The sequence below is a fragment of the Macrotis lagotis genome, chromosome 1, assembly GCF_037893015.1.
Source record: "Macrotis lagotis isolate mMagLag1 chromosome 1, bilby.v1.9.chrom.fasta, whole genome shotgun sequence".
NCBI classification, from domain to species: domain Eukaryota; kingdom Metazoa; phylum Chordata; class Mammalia; order Peramelemorphia; family Peramelidae; genus Macrotis; species Macrotis lagotis.
Window position 1 is genome coordinate 649,481,448 of NC_133658.1, and position 14,975 is coordinate 649,496,422.

The 14,975-nt window shown below is 37.0% G+C and overlaps 1 protein-coding gene across 4 annotated transcripts in view; it reads right to left on the reverse strand.

Moving 5' to 3' along the window:
- LOC141507565 (von Willebrand factor A domain-containing protein 5A-like) overlaps nucleotides 1–14,975 on the reverse strand; it is a 156,653-nt gene that overhangs the window by 4,676 nt on the left and 137,002 nt on the right. For 2 of the 4 annotated variants that reach the window (XM_074215343.1, XM_074215342.1), the window contains exons 3-16: nucleotides 13,849–13,900; nucleotides 13,523–13,725; nucleotides 12,937–13,159; nucleotides 12,603–12,775; nucleotides 12,180–12,294; nucleotides 8,406–8,572; nucleotides 8,038–8,126; nucleotides 7,675–7,819; nucleotides 6,599–6,678; nucleotides 6,265–6,379; nucleotides 5,231–5,395; nucleotides 4,672–4,772; nucleotides 4,218–4,462; nucleotides 3,381–3,539 (exon numbers count right to left, since the gene is read on the reverse strand). In XM_074215343.1, the coding sequence (XP_074071444.1) occupies nucleotides 3,381–3,539; nucleotides 4,218–4,462; nucleotides 4,672–4,772; nucleotides 5,231–5,395; nucleotides 6,265–6,379; nucleotides 6,599–6,678; nucleotides 7,675–7,819; nucleotides 8,038–8,126; nucleotides 8,406–8,572; nucleotides 12,180–12,294; nucleotides 12,603–12,775; nucleotides 12,937–13,159; nucleotides 13,523–13,725; nucleotides 13,849–13,900 (2,032 nt within the window). Of the gene's footprint in view, nucleotides 1–3,380; nucleotides 3,540–4,217; nucleotides 4,463–4,671; nucleotides 4,773–5,230; nucleotides 5,396–6,264; nucleotides 6,380–6,598; nucleotides 6,679–7,674; nucleotides 7,820–8,037; nucleotides 8,127–8,405; nucleotides 8,573–12,179; nucleotides 12,295–12,602; nucleotides 12,776–12,936; nucleotides 13,160–13,522; nucleotides 13,726–13,848; nucleotides 13,901–14,105; nucleotides 14,277–14,975 lie in introns of those variants that run through there. The other 2 variants (XM_074215345.1, XM_074215344.1) reach the window with 2 other exon arrangements.

The window sequence follows — 14,975 nt, forward strand, 5'->3', positions numbered from 1 at the left end:
TACAAGGCATAAATAGGGAGAAAACAGGATGGAGGGAAATACAAAGTAAATTATCATTAATATAAACATCAATGATATGAACTTACCTGATGGAAGTGGATAGTAGAATGAATTAAAAACCTGATTCCAACAATAAGTTATTTGGAAGAAGTACATTTGTAACAGAGACACACAGATTAAAGGTAAGGACTTGGAACAGAATCTATTATGCTTCAGTTGAAGCTAAAAAAGAAAGGAAGACTAGCAATCATGATCTCAAAATAAAAGCAAAATAGGCCCGGTTAAAAGAGAAAGAAAGGAAACTAAAGTGTGCTGAAAGATATCAGGCAATGAAGTAATATTTTATACACAAACACACACACAGATATATACATATATATATATATATATATATATATAGCATAAATTTTTGAAGGAGAAGTAGAATGAGTTGCAGGATGAAATAAACAAAATTATATGAGTGGGGGACATCAACTTCCTCCTCTCAGACCTAGATAAATCTAACCACAAAATAAATTAAAAAATAAGTTAAGGAGGTGAATAAAATTCTGAAAAAAAAGATAAGACAGATCTCTGGAGAACATTGTATAGAAGGAAATATATATTTTTCTTAGCAGTTTTTGGCACCTATACAAAAATTGACCAATTTTTAGGCATAGAATCCTCATAAACAAATTGAGAAAAGCAAAATATCAAATGCATCCTTTTCAGATCAAAATGCCATAAAAGTCACATTCAATATAGAGCAGTGGAAATATAGAGTAAAAATTAGTTAGAAATCTAATCTTAAAGAACATATGGGTCAAAGAATAAATTATAGAAACCATTAATAATTTCATTAAAGAGAATATCAAGATGACAACATATCAACATTTATGAGATATAGGACAAAGCAATACTTGGGGGAAATTTTATATCTCTAAAATGCTTACATCAATAGACAAAGAACATGACAATGAATTGGGCATGCCTACCAGAAAAAAAATAAACTAGAACAAATCAAAAGCTTTGAAGGCAAAATTGGAAATCCAAAAAATCTAAAGCAATTAATAAAATAGAAAGAACACCAGGATTTTTTAAGTTTATGGGGTATTACCTGGTTTGATAAAAAATAAAATAGATAAGTATTCATTAACTTTCTTTAAAAAAGAAAAAAACAAATTCTCAATAATAAAAGAAAAGAGCAAATTTACCATCACTGAAGGAGAAATTAAAAGAAGATATTTTTCCTATTTACATTTCAATAAATCTGACAATACAAAGGATGGACGATATATATATATATATATATATATATATATATATATATATATATATATATGTATATATATATATATATATATATATACACACACACACATATATATAAAAGCAATATTAAAAAAAACAAAAAAAGAATGGAAGATTCCTGTGATAATTGGAAATTTTTTCCCCCTCTCATTTTCCAGAAAAGAGTAGAGTCTTCTTATTATAGGTAACTTACTGATTTTGATTGCTAGCAAAATTCCTGAGTGCATCATGAAATTGTGAATTTTTTAAATGCAAGAACATCTTTATTGTTCTAAAGAAGTACAGGTAAATGTTCACATGTGTTATAAAGCTTGGCAATTCAAAATAGAGAAGGAAGTGAAAGGGCAGAACATGAAATAAGTCTGAGCTTCCTATGGAGGTGGTGTGGTAGCTAGTTTTCAGAATTGCCAAGAGGAAGGGATTCATTTGCTAAAAACCCAGAGAAAAATGAGGCAAACTAATACAAACTTTTCAGAGGATCACAGGATCTCAGAATTTTAAGGAACCAAAACAGTCCTCTAGTCAAATATATTCCCACAGAAATCCTTACTGTATCATCCCTCCAGTCTTTACTTAAAAATATTTCTAGTGAATGAATATCCATAAACTCAAGGCAACTCATTCTACTTTTGGATTGCCTCTAGCCTATGAGATGTCTTTCCTTATATCAAACATACATTTGTAACTGTCCAACTCTAATTATAGATCCTATCTTTGACTTCTAGAACCATTTATCCAGTTATCCTAGCCAATAGAAAAGTTTTTCTTGTCTTCCTGAGACCTAAATCTATTCAAGTATGGGACAGGAGAATCTCCTGAAATTTTCTCACTTGAAAACCACTATCCATTCCTTCCAATCCTATGGGAGGCAAAGGATCCACCAGAACAAAATTAGAGTACATTTCAGAAAATTATGAAAAACTAAGCAAGAAACTAAAGACCTTAGGATCTTTATCATATTTTGTTTTGTTTTAAATTACTCCTGCATATGCTAAATGCAAAAGAGAAAAGTAGAATTGGGAAGAAAAGAAGAGATATGGCTTTCCAGACTTTCTTGATTAACTCCTCTCTCAACACTTTACTTGCCTTCCAATCTGATTTCTAAACTGAAATTATTCTCTCTTAGATTACCAATGGCCTCTTAATTACTTAATCAGGTAGATAGTTGACAAATTCTACTACTTCTCAACCTTTCAGTAACAGTTAATAGTGGAGGTGCCTATATCTTCTTGGATACTTATTCTACAATATAACTATAGTTTTAGGCATAAGGAATAAAATGGCTATAATTTGGAGGAGAGGTGAGGTGGGAAGGGGAGAGGAAAAGAGGAGTGCTGCTGCTTTACTATCAGGAAAAGTACAATTTTGTGAAAAACAAAATGATATAAATAACCAGGGTACAAAGCAGTTAAGCAAGGTCCAGAGTGACAATATGAAGACAAATAAATTTTCTTCCTTTGCCTAATACTTTTGAGATAAAGCCTTAAAAAATAACCATGTAGAGGGGGTGGCTAAGTGGTGCAGTGGATAGAACACCAGCCTTGGAGTCAGGAGTACCTGGGTTCAAATCTGGCCTCAGACATTTAATAATTACCTGTGTGTCCTTAGACAAGCCACTGAACCACTGAACCCCATTTGCCTTGCAAAAGCCTAAAAAATCATGTAGAACCAAAAGGTTTGCAGCACACAAAGGAATAATGACACAAAGCAGAATTCAGAGTCATGGAAAATCCTCTAAGAATTTGATACTTGGGATATAATGGGGTGATGTTATTTTATTTTTTATTTTTTTAGGGTTTTTTTTTTGCAAGGCAAATGGGGTTAAGTGGCTTGCCCAAGGCCACACAGCTAGGTAATTATTAAGTGTCTGAGACCGGATTTGAACCCAGGTACTCCTGACTCCAGGGCCGGTGCTTTATCCACTGAGCCACCGAGCTGCCCCTGGGTGATGTTATTTTAAAAGAAGACTTCTCTGAATCTACAATCATGGCAGAGTTTTTTTTTTGCCAAGAAAGCAGGCACTTTTGAGAAGTCCTCCAGATGTATAATGGAACAGAACAAAATACAAAAGAAAAAGAAAAAAATCTTACCTCTGGCAGATATTATTGTGGAAGAGTCTGATTTACAAATATAGTCAGTACAAAGTTCATCATCCCAGTCAGTAGGTTCCTCATCTTCATTATCATCCAGTTCAGTGAAGGATACAGGAGATGTAAAATAGGAAATTCCAGAGGAAGGCGATGACATAGCTGAAACCCAGTAATACAGAAGTTAAGATCAGAACTGCCTCAGTATCCCTGGATCAGGCAGGAAGTCAAGAGGAAGGACAGTTATTCTTCAAGTTGCATGGCCACTGGAATACTCTCTAACTATAAGATCCTCTTGTGTCACTGAAGGTATCAAAGTAGTCCCAATACAAGTTGTCAAGTGCATTCCCAAAATCTTCTTGGTAGGTAGTAACCATGTATATGACATTTTTATCTTATTTATCTATAGTTAAAAGGCAGAAAGGAAGAAAATGGCCATAATTTTTAGCAAGTATGACTGTTAATCTTCTATAAGATTTCAGTTTCTTAATATTCTAAATCCTTTATTTCTTTCTTCTCTTTGATTTTTCATCTACCCTCTACCCAAGAAGGGCTTTTCCCACCTCTCATTGCAGCAGAAATGCTATTCCAATGAAGTATCTCAAAACACCAGCCAGGTTTTCCAGATATGAAAAGAACAGAAGACAACCAATATGATCTATTTATCTCTAGAATATGAATCTATACATGTGTATATATATATCAAGATGAGGAAAGCAAGGGTGGGAGTGAGAAAACTACAAAAAATGAATGTTGAAAATTATCTCTGCATATGAAAAAATAAATAAGTAAATTAAAAAGTAGAATATGAATCAAGGAGCTCAGAATCACCTTACTCACCCATCTGACTTGGTATAAGTGAGGTCCTATAATATCCAAAAGCCAGTGGAATACCACTCTGAGTTAGGGATCCTTGAATGGGCTGATTGAGTTCCTTATTGATAGCAATGTAGGCAGTGTGAGTGGAGACAACTCCTGATTGTAGACTGATGTCTACCACTTTTTTCTTTTCTTCTGGAACATCTTGTAAGTTGCCATAAAGGTTCTGGATCAAGGACTTGGCAGCCAGGCGGTGAATGGTAAGTCTGGAACAAGATAATCTTCTGTACTATTGATTAGACCCTGGGAAGTAAGTTCTAACCTCCAATACCATAGATTTTCCATTAACCAGGAAAAATAGGTAATAAAGAAAAGATATTTGAGTTTGTATTAGAAAGATTAATGAGAAGGGAAGGAAGAGAAACCTCAAGAACAGATGGATGAAAAAGAAGGGAAGATTCAGAAGGATTCTTACTTGTCATATGCTTTGGGATCCAGTGAGAATGGCATCTTGTCCCTGAAGTCAACACCTTGGATGGTGTATTGGAGACATACCTCACCTGTTACCTCTTTGGCCTAGAATAGGATAAGCAGAGAGGTCAAGGAGCAGATAACCCGTGGAGGACTATGTCAAGGTCTGAATCACAAGCATAATAACATTGTTCTTGATCTTGAAGTGATCTCAGAAGTTCTCTAGTTTGACCCCTCATTTTACATAGTAGGGAACAGAGGCCTAAAGCAGCTCAGGGACTTCCCCAGATTATAAATTTTAAGCACCTGAGATCAATTTTGAAAAGTGGTCCTTTGACCCAGAGTTATTACTCACATTAGATTAGAATGAACTAATATTTAGGCAAAAAAATTAGCAAGTTTCAGCTAGAGAAGGAAACTGGAACACATGTTCCTCTCTTATACTTGCCATCCCTTAGAGAAGCTAACAAACCCACTCACTAACAGAAAAGGAAAAGTCCAGGACAGTGTCTGGACACTGACTCCCACAATCATGGGACCCAAAAGCAGGAATGGGGACTTACTGTATTTGTCCCTTTCAATTGAATGTAGATAATTAACCTCTGACCCCGAAAGATGACAGTAGGAGCAGGAGAGAGCAAGGTAGTCTCCAGGCCAGGGGGTAGAGTCCAGGTCAGGGAGACATTCTTTACCATGGGCTGTAGGGCCAGCTTTAGGGACCGGAGGGCCTGGAGGAAGAGAGTGGAAGCTGCTGAGCTTGAGGAGGAAAGGTCTGTCTGTGAGAGCTGGACACAATGACCACTTGCCAGCATGGTTATGGAATCAAGATCAGTTGGGAAATGTGGGGGGAAAAAGGTGATAAGCATTTATGAATCAGGTATTATATGTGGGGACACTTTAAACTCAACTACCATGAGGAAAGGACTTCTAGAAAAGGAGGGTTTGGAGGAAAGGAGAGGACTTGATGGAAGAGGATATAATTAAGGTAAAAAGATATTTCCTCCTCCCTGGACAAGTGAGAACCCAGATTTCAATCCTCTTCCAAACTCATGAATATATCACAGCTATTTGTTTCCCCAATTCTTTTGGCCATTTATAGGAAAATTGGGATAGCTGAATTTTTACAGTTGAATAAAAAATAGCCCAAGTTATAGAACCAAAATCTTTAGGGAACAAGGAAAGGTCCTGATCTCTGAGACTAGCTCTAGTCTTTATATCTTTCATTTCCTTCATATTCATTTCCTTTAAGCATATATCTGTCATGTGTGTCCGAGGACAGATTTGAGCTCAGGGACTCCTGCCAGTGCTCTATCCACTGTGCCATCTAGCCGCCCCTGGCTCCCTTTTAAATAAAAATGAGGTTACCCCTCTTTGAGAGATACTCTGGAGAACACTCAGATCAAAGTTTTAAAGTTTCAAGGCCCAGAAAGGGAAAGGTCCTATTTCCCCTACCCACTCACATTACCCAAGCACCTAAACATCAAAAATGCTAGAGTGCAGGACTTGGGGACAAGAAGCTATTCCTGCTCAGGTAGCGATTATGGTTCCTCACTCTGGAAGAGATTTTTTTTTTTATAAAAAAAGATAACTATGTCACCTTGGGCTGCATTCTTTCCCTGCCCGTGATAAATTCTGCAATGCCCCCAGTTGCCCGAGCAATGCCTTTAATAAGACTGATGGAAGCCCCTTCTCCAATTCCAAAAGAGAAACACCTATAATGAGAAGAAAGAAGGGCTGGCCAAAGGAAGTCTCAGGAAAAGGAGACTGATTCCTATTTCAGTGGAAGACAAAGGCCTTTGTGGGTGGCATCTTAATTTGGTATCAAAGCCCTTCTTTAGGGCTCCAGCCCCCTACAGATTATTATCATAAAATTATAGATGCAGAGCAGGAACAAACCTCATATGTCAGAGACTGAATGCTGAAAATCATACCTGTGATTCTGGTTGTGGCATTGAACTTCAGCAATGACCTGCCGTGTGCCACAGACTTCCCCATCTGTGAAGAGGAACAGCTGCAGAGAGAGACAAGTAGCCACAGATCCTGTTAAAGCCACTTTAGGTTACTCGGTCCAGGGCTTGCCTGACCCAATGTAGAGCCAGGCAGCCTCCTGATGAAAAGCAGGCTACCTCAGCACTCAAGTCCGTGTTACTGTGGATCTACCTATGAGGGGGAGGCTCACTGACCACTTGCCAGCAGGGTTATGGAAGCAAGATCAGCTGGGAAATGTGGGGGGCTGGAGGGGAGAAGATGATAAGCATTTGCAAAACAGGTACTAAGTGTGGGACACTTTTAATTCAACTATCATGAGGTAAGTGTTTCATTCAGGATACCTGGGAAGTTTTAAAGCCTCTGAACCCGCTTAATCAGGTTCTTCTGTGAGTGGGAGCTTTCACTTGAGGCCGGAAAAGATCAGATGAGAATGTGGATTGTAGCAAAATGAATGTTGGACCTATGTATCAGGAAAGACCTGGGTTTAAAGCCATCTCTGTCACCTAATTGGTTTTGTGACCATGAACAAATCACTCAACACAAACCTTGATTTGCCCAGCTGTAAAGTGGTGATAATATCTGTAGGACCAAGATCCCAATGTTGTAAGAATCAAATGATAGAAATTATTTATCATTTACATAATTTCTAATGTATACTATAAATTGATATATGAATTGTGAGTTGTTACTGTATAGCCAATGCTCTCATTCCTAATGCAAGGGATAAGTCACCTCTTACAGGAGAAAATACTATATTGATCTCACAAAAGGCAGCTAGGTGGTCTATAGGTTAGAGCACCAGTCCTGATAACAGGAGAACCTGAATTCAAATCCAGCCTCAGACACTTGTTGGCTTACAATTGACCTGGGGCAAGTTACTTAATTTGATTGTCTCCCAAAAAATCTGATTGCTGCTAGCTTTAAACAAGATTAAAGTACTAAGGACTAAAGTACTAAAGGACTAAGGCCCCATCAACAAAACAAGACTTGAATCTCTTTCTCAGTCTCATGTCCTTACCTGTCTTGGGTGTCCAGGTCTGCAGGATTTGCTATAGATCTCCTTCAGTGGCTCTAAGATTTCAGTCCCTCCCAGATCAGCATCTATAGCTTTCACTCTTTTCATGGCATCCTCCATGGACTGCTGTGTGTATTCCACACTCTCTCTGAGAGGCAGATATACATATGGGTTTCATGAAAGACATTTTCTAACAGGGTCAGGAATTTAAACCTAGTCCCCCTCTTCTAATTTCCAGCTCCAAGGACAGGTCTTATACAACTACTTCATGAATTCTCTTACTACATCATTTGCATTACTTCTTCTGAAACTCCACCTTTTAACCACCTTTCTCCTTTCCACCTCTATTAATCTGACCAGACTCACGGATAGAATGACTCAAAGGAGGATCCAAATTCATAGATATTGAAAAAACAGCCAAGGGGCAAACTCTTCAGCATCAGAACCAGGGTTTCCTGATTGAGAAGAAAGGTAGAGAAGATATTTAAAAAAAAAAAGGAAAGAAGGAAATTCTTCTGTTTTCCATTTTTTGTGATAAGTGGTCCCACCCTGTTCTTCCTTCAGTAACTCCAGTTTCAATGAGTTATCCTTATAATGGTCACATTCAGATTCAACCCGACTCCTACCCCCAAATGAAATAGTATGTTACAAGATTAATTTTATCCCAGAAGTTCTATTTTCACTCCTGAAGAAAGTTAAATGCAAGGGGGTGTAAAAGGAAAAGAAGCTGGTACCTTGGCACTGTGTATGCGTAACTGGGCTCCTCCTTCATTATTCATTGGGCAAGACATGCTCCCTGAGCAGTCCATGAGGAAGATAAATTCGCCAGTGATCTTTTCCTGAGACTCAGGGATTTTAGGGTAGAAACTCACCATCACAGTTGGATCTCCCATCAAGGAACCTATTCAGAGGTAAAAGCAAATAAATAAATAAATCAATAAAACAAAATTTACATCACAGGCCCCCTAGAAACAAAATGATATGGTAAAAGAGATAAATGAGGGTTGAGGATTCAATTATATTACCTTGAGTTTTTCTTTATGGTTTGGATTTTTATCCTAGTTGCAAAAGGACTTAAAACAACTTACAAAATTGCCAATGCAGAATTGTATAGGAGGAGTCAACAGACTCAGGACATATCTTTTAAACCCTTGACATTACATAAATAAACATCAGAGAAATATATAGGACTAAAATAAGTGGGCTAATTACATGGCAAGAATGTAAAATGATGAATGGACAGCATATGGTGGGTGTATGATGCAATTCAAAATATACAGGTAAGAGACATGCAAGGTTTCAAATTATACCATCAGCAGCAGCAGCCATACTACAGAGATAACTTGTTCAATTGTTAAATACAAAATTAAACATCATGTTAATTTGTATTATTAGAAATAAAAGACAAAAACCATCTAACAGCAGTATTAGATGTCTCTAGGAATCTAAGATAAGACAACTGGACCTTTAACTTGTCCTAAATTTCCTTATTAGAGGACATTCATAAAATTAATTGGTAACAAATTTATCTGACCACATAAAATCTATCAATTCATCCAGCTAGACAAGTGTTCTCCTGAAAAAACAAAGAAGAGACAGATATTTGCCTAAGGAACATAAGACAACCTAAGATAGTTTTGAATTAGTTTTTGCAAAACATATGGAGATGCTATCTAAATAGAGTATTCTTATATTTCAAAAAAAAACAAAACTCTATAATATAGGCTATATAGCCTTTTAGAGAGCTTGTCTCAGAATCAGGAAGACTAGGGTTCAAGTCTCATCTCAGAGACAGATGGGCTATGTGAGCTTAGGGAATCACTTAAACTCCTAGAGGAAAGTATGTAATATTAAGTTGCACATGATGTCTAGATTAATAGACCAACTTTCCTCAACCAGTTATTCACTTACAATAATGAAATTACAGATTTAGTGTCTATCCTCAGAAGTAATAGCAATTAATACAGAATGGGTTAATTTTGCTTGCGAGAAACCAGAACATGGAGGGTTCTTTTCAAGCAAGCAAAATTAATCTAGATAAAAGAAAACTTCGGACATATGATAGACTGACCATCAAGATGGAAATCATGATTTCAGTTTCTGACCATAATGGTGAAAAATGCATAGATTTAAATAAAAAGTCTTATTTATATGTCAGAGAGTATCATCTCTTTTACCATCACAATATAATGGGGGTTACAGTAAAAGAAACTAGTGTTTCCCAATCACTTAAGCTAGCTCTGATGACTTCTAGATAGGTCTTGGGTTCTCAATCCAATCCCACAGTATCTAGGGAGCCATAAAAGGAATAAGACCAATGGTTCATGTTTCAACTAATATCTTACCAAGAGAATAAATAATCTTTTTCTGTAAAGATTCACAATTCCTATGTATGATAAGACATAGTAGGCTGTAGGGAGTAGGCTGGAAGCAATATCTCTGAATTGATGGGAAGAAATCTCTTCTACTCTGCTAATTTTTAAATAGAAATGTCTTTTAAAAGTCTTATTGGGAGGGAAAAAGTAACAAGATAATTACTCAAAGTGGCCAAAAGACTTCCAGTCAAGGGTTGATATAATGAAAATTATATATATAAATAAAGGGGGGGATGAAAAAAGGATCATTGTTCAACTTTTATTTTGCTTCCATTTCTTTGAATGATTTTGAAACAAGAAAGGATAGCATAAAATACTTAGCAAGGAATTGAATTCAAGTCTATGATAAATAAGGAGTCATCACTGCTCAGTCATTTCATTCTTGTGCCTATCCTTTGTGACATCATTAGGAGTTTTCTTGACATTTAGCTGACTTCAGTGAGAGCATGTTACCAGACAAACTACACTAAAATCAGGGAGTTGAGTTTGATGAAAGGACAACAAATATTAATGCATTTGAATCTTGTCATTACACAAAATAGGTGTTATTATAAAATCCATTTTATATGAGAAAAATGAAGAAGCCAAAAGTTGTGATTTGATAAGGGTCAAACTACTAATCAGTTTCAGAGGATAGATTATCATTCTACCCAACTGAGTCATAGACTATCTCTTTAGTAGAGGTTGGTACCCATGCCCTATTAAGGCAGGTTGAAGGAATTCATGAAAAAAGGATAATAGAAATGCAATAATTGTACTCAATACCTGAAAGACTATAATTTGGGTTTGAATTTAAAGCTCTGTTTGCCTGCAGAACATAAAGCAAGACTCAATGAATGGATGATTAGTTTCTGAGAAGCAGATTTCAAGTCAATGTAGAGAAATAAAATTTATATTAAAATTGTTAAAAGGGAGCTGTTAGATGACACAGTGGATAGATCAACCAATCCTGGAGTCAGGAGAAATGAATTCAAATCCTGTCTCAGGAGGAATGAGTTCAAATCCTATCTTGTACACTTGATACTTAGTTGGCTATATGACCTTGGGGAAACCCTATTGCCTCACAAAAAACAAAAATAAAACCCCTGTTTGAAACAAGTAGAACAGGCTGCCTTAGAAGACAGTGTTATTACCCCCTCTGGCATTAATTATTTGTTGGGGTTGCTTGTAGAGGAGCCATGAATGGGTTGTTATTGATAACCTCCATGATTCTTTCCAATACTGAGATTCGGTAATATAAACTAGGTATTAAAAAGAAAGATGACTGAATTGCTATCAGTGATATTTGAAAAACTTTGTCAAAGAAGAAAGGCCCATAGACTGTTAGGTCAGGGGAATGTCATACACATAATACCCTTGAGATTGAACAAGATATTTGAAGCTTATGATATCACTATATACAAAATGGTCACAATAATAGTGAGATACATTCAGGTCTGATCATTCCTAGGATTTAGAACTAGTAATAATCATCCACCAAAGTAGTCATTAATGGATCAAGGTCAACATCCAGAGGGATTTCAAATGGAGTAAATTAGGGACCTTTTCTCAGTCATGTATTGTTCAAAATTTTTTTTTAATCAGTGCCTTAGAGGAAAGTATGACTAAACCAGAAGTGGAATGAGAGATTTCCAAAAGGTCTCATCCAGCTAGAATTATGTGCCTAATCTAATCACCTTAAATTAAAGATGGATAAAATATAAGGTCCTGTCAACAGAATAAGTTATGCAAGCACTCAACAGGGAAGCTGTAGTTAACACCTTCTATAAAAAGACTCAGCTTGACAGATTTTTACTATCTTATCCAATTCTGACATTCTGGGTCTGTGACTGTACTTCATTATGATTTTATATTAGATAAGAATAGTATCTTTGTCTTTAAACCTTAGTATTTCTATATTTGGTATACTAATGAAATCTTCCTTGGTCTCTTTTAAAAAGGTAAGGATTCTTCTTTGCATTCCCAAGAGTACAGCTTATCATAGTTACCACTATCCAATAAGCATTTTAATACTTCTCTGAAATCTTTATTTCACAGGAAGAGGAGTGAAAGAAAGTAAGAAATAGGCTAAATGTCAGCACACCTGGAAGGCATATCCTCAGCAAGATGAGTAAGCTCCTGAGATGGGCTCACCTGGTTTGGCATCAGCCTGGGCCAGCTCCACAGACACACTGGGTGTGTTCACCTCCCTGTAGTAAACCAGAATCTCAATATCCCGATCAAACAGATGCCCTTCAGCCAAGGAAATCTGAATAAGGGTGGGACAGAGTAGAGCAAAGATAAAAAGAGATGGAAATTCCAGGAGTTTCTTTGGATTCACACAGATGAGGAGAAAGGGGTTGGAGAGTTAATTTCCCATTGATGAGTGATGCTCTGAAATGAGTTGGGATGAAAAGGAAAAAGATCTAGGCATAGAAGGAGGGAAATGGGTACAATATGACCATTTTATATTTCATTCAGGATATTGGCCAGTTACTAGAAACAAAAAGGAAGAGTTTAAGATATGGGAACAGGTAGGGACATCAAGGAAATGGAACTCCTTGCTTAGTTAGTTACCTGGGCAACTGTCTTGTCATCATCTAAGTACTGCAGAGGACTCAGAGGACAGTTGGACTGGACCTTGTCAATGCCATGGGGAGAGTAGAAATTGGCATTGAAACTAAATGTGTAAGGCAGCTCCTTTCCAGGAAGACGGGACATATGAGAGGTGATGTCTTCTTCATCCAACTCTGCAAAGAGCCATGAAATAACTCAGTAAATTCCTCCTCTCAGGAGGAATTAAGGACTCTTTTCTCACCCATGCCACAGGATGCTGGCAAAACAAGATGACCCCATTGTTCTTCCATCCACAAGTCCCCTCCTATCTATTTTGCTACTAGAGAAGGTTCACCTTGGAAAAGATAGTGTGGATTCAAGATGGCTGGCAGGGAAAAGCGAATAGCCCCATCAGCCTCGAGGGACAGTTCCTGAACATAGCTCACAGTGACAACAGCCTTCTTGTCAGCAGGAAGATTTCCTATACTGCAGCTGAAGATATCACCAGAGCACCTCTCTTGCTCTAGAATGAAGGCTTGTTGACCTTGGGAGAAGGCATTCTCATAATTTTCTTGGGTCTGAAGGGAAAGAGTAAGAGCAAGAATGAGAAAAAAGGCTTTGTGGAGAGAGGCAGAAGGGAAACAATGAAAGGGGTTAGAGGTCAGGTAGTCAGAGAGAAAAAGGAAAGTAGCGTTGATGATAGAACCAATAGTCACTTGGATTGAATTCTGTCTAAATGGGTTCAGCCAAGAAACAAAGATTTAGAGTGGGAAAGTCCCTTGATTATTACCTATTTCAAGTCCTTCATTTTACAGAAAAGAATACAATGGCTAAACCAGCAGGCTCAAATGAGAACAAAAGCAACTCAGTGTGTCCTATAAAACATATCAATGTAACATGAAGAATGCAAAAAAGAATACTGGGGGCCCCATCCCTTCTACCTGCTGCTTCTCTTGTATTTCTGCCACTATACTTGTCCCATCAACCAGAGCTTGGAAGCTATAAACAGCAGAGTCTTCATCCATGGGAAACACAAAGAATGCTTCCACAGGATCTTTTTCCTCATTCTTGTAGTCCAGGGTTGCAGACACATCTGCCACAAATTCACGGATAGTTACAGCTACTGAGATGCTCTTAAGAGGCACTAGAGGAAGGAAATGCACATCCACCCTCAATTCTCAGAACCAAAGACTCCACAGAAGGACTATAGAGTTTGGAAGTCCTCTCTCCTTTTTCATATTCTTGCTTGTACTCATGGTATACTTACCTGGTTCCTTGGAGTGGGTGAGAAGACCAGAAGAGTATACCATGATGAAACTCTATTTAAAAAAGAAAAAGAAAAGTGAAATCCCAAAGAAATCCAAAAATCTTTTTTTTCCAACACCATTAATTCAACTTTTTATTGGAACTTAAATTTTATGCCAGAAATAATCCACAAGTTTAAAATTAGGCAAAGGTAGCAGGAAAGAGGGAAAGATGAGCTAGAATCAACTTCCTAGAGCCCCAGGTCAGTGACCAACTTACTTAACCACGAGGAATTTTGCTTACTGATAGAATTATACTAGTTGTTACATATAAGAGACCCAGAGAGGCTAGAAGGTGATAGCTTCAGTTCCAGAAGAGGTACATTGAAGAGAAAAATGATGACTGATGGTATAAGTGGGCACTCCCTCCTTTACTCAGGGAAGAACTGTTAAGTCAACAAAGGCTTTATTTCTATTGGTAGGAGCTATTGTTGTTTCCAAGGAGAGAATGTCATTGCAGAACTATCCTCTCTGTTTTATCAGGCTGTAAGATCTAAACCCTAGAGGGATCCCCAGATTTTCTTTCTGGTCATCCTTCACTTTCCTTACCAGTCTCAAATAAATTCATGTTTCAGCACTCTTGAATGTTGATCTTACAAGACAAAGGCATGCTTTTGAATTTTTCCTTCTTTACCTGTCCTTGTTTTCACCTTCTTTACAACTATTATAGAAATCTGTGGAGGCTGAAGAGTTTTTCAAGCAATCATAGAGGGTTTTCTTTAATCTATTCCCTGTTGTCTTCCTGATGGAAATCATTGAAGAATTTTATTTTTGAGAGCATTCTTGTACTGAGATCATCAGCAATGGTTGGTTGAAGGAATGACAAGACTTTATTATATACTCTAAGCTCTGTCATAGTAGTTTAGAAATCAAAATTGTTCCTATTTTTTAATGACTACAGTCTAAAATGAGTCTCCAATAGATTTAAGAGATTTCTTATTGCTTTTCAAAACCTGATATCTGGAGCACAAAATTCAACCCTTTGATATCTGTTCTTAAAATCTAGAGCATGGGTCAAACTCAAACGGTTTTCCACCTTTTTATCACAAATTCTAAGGTTGAGTGATCATTAACTCTAACCACCAACTGA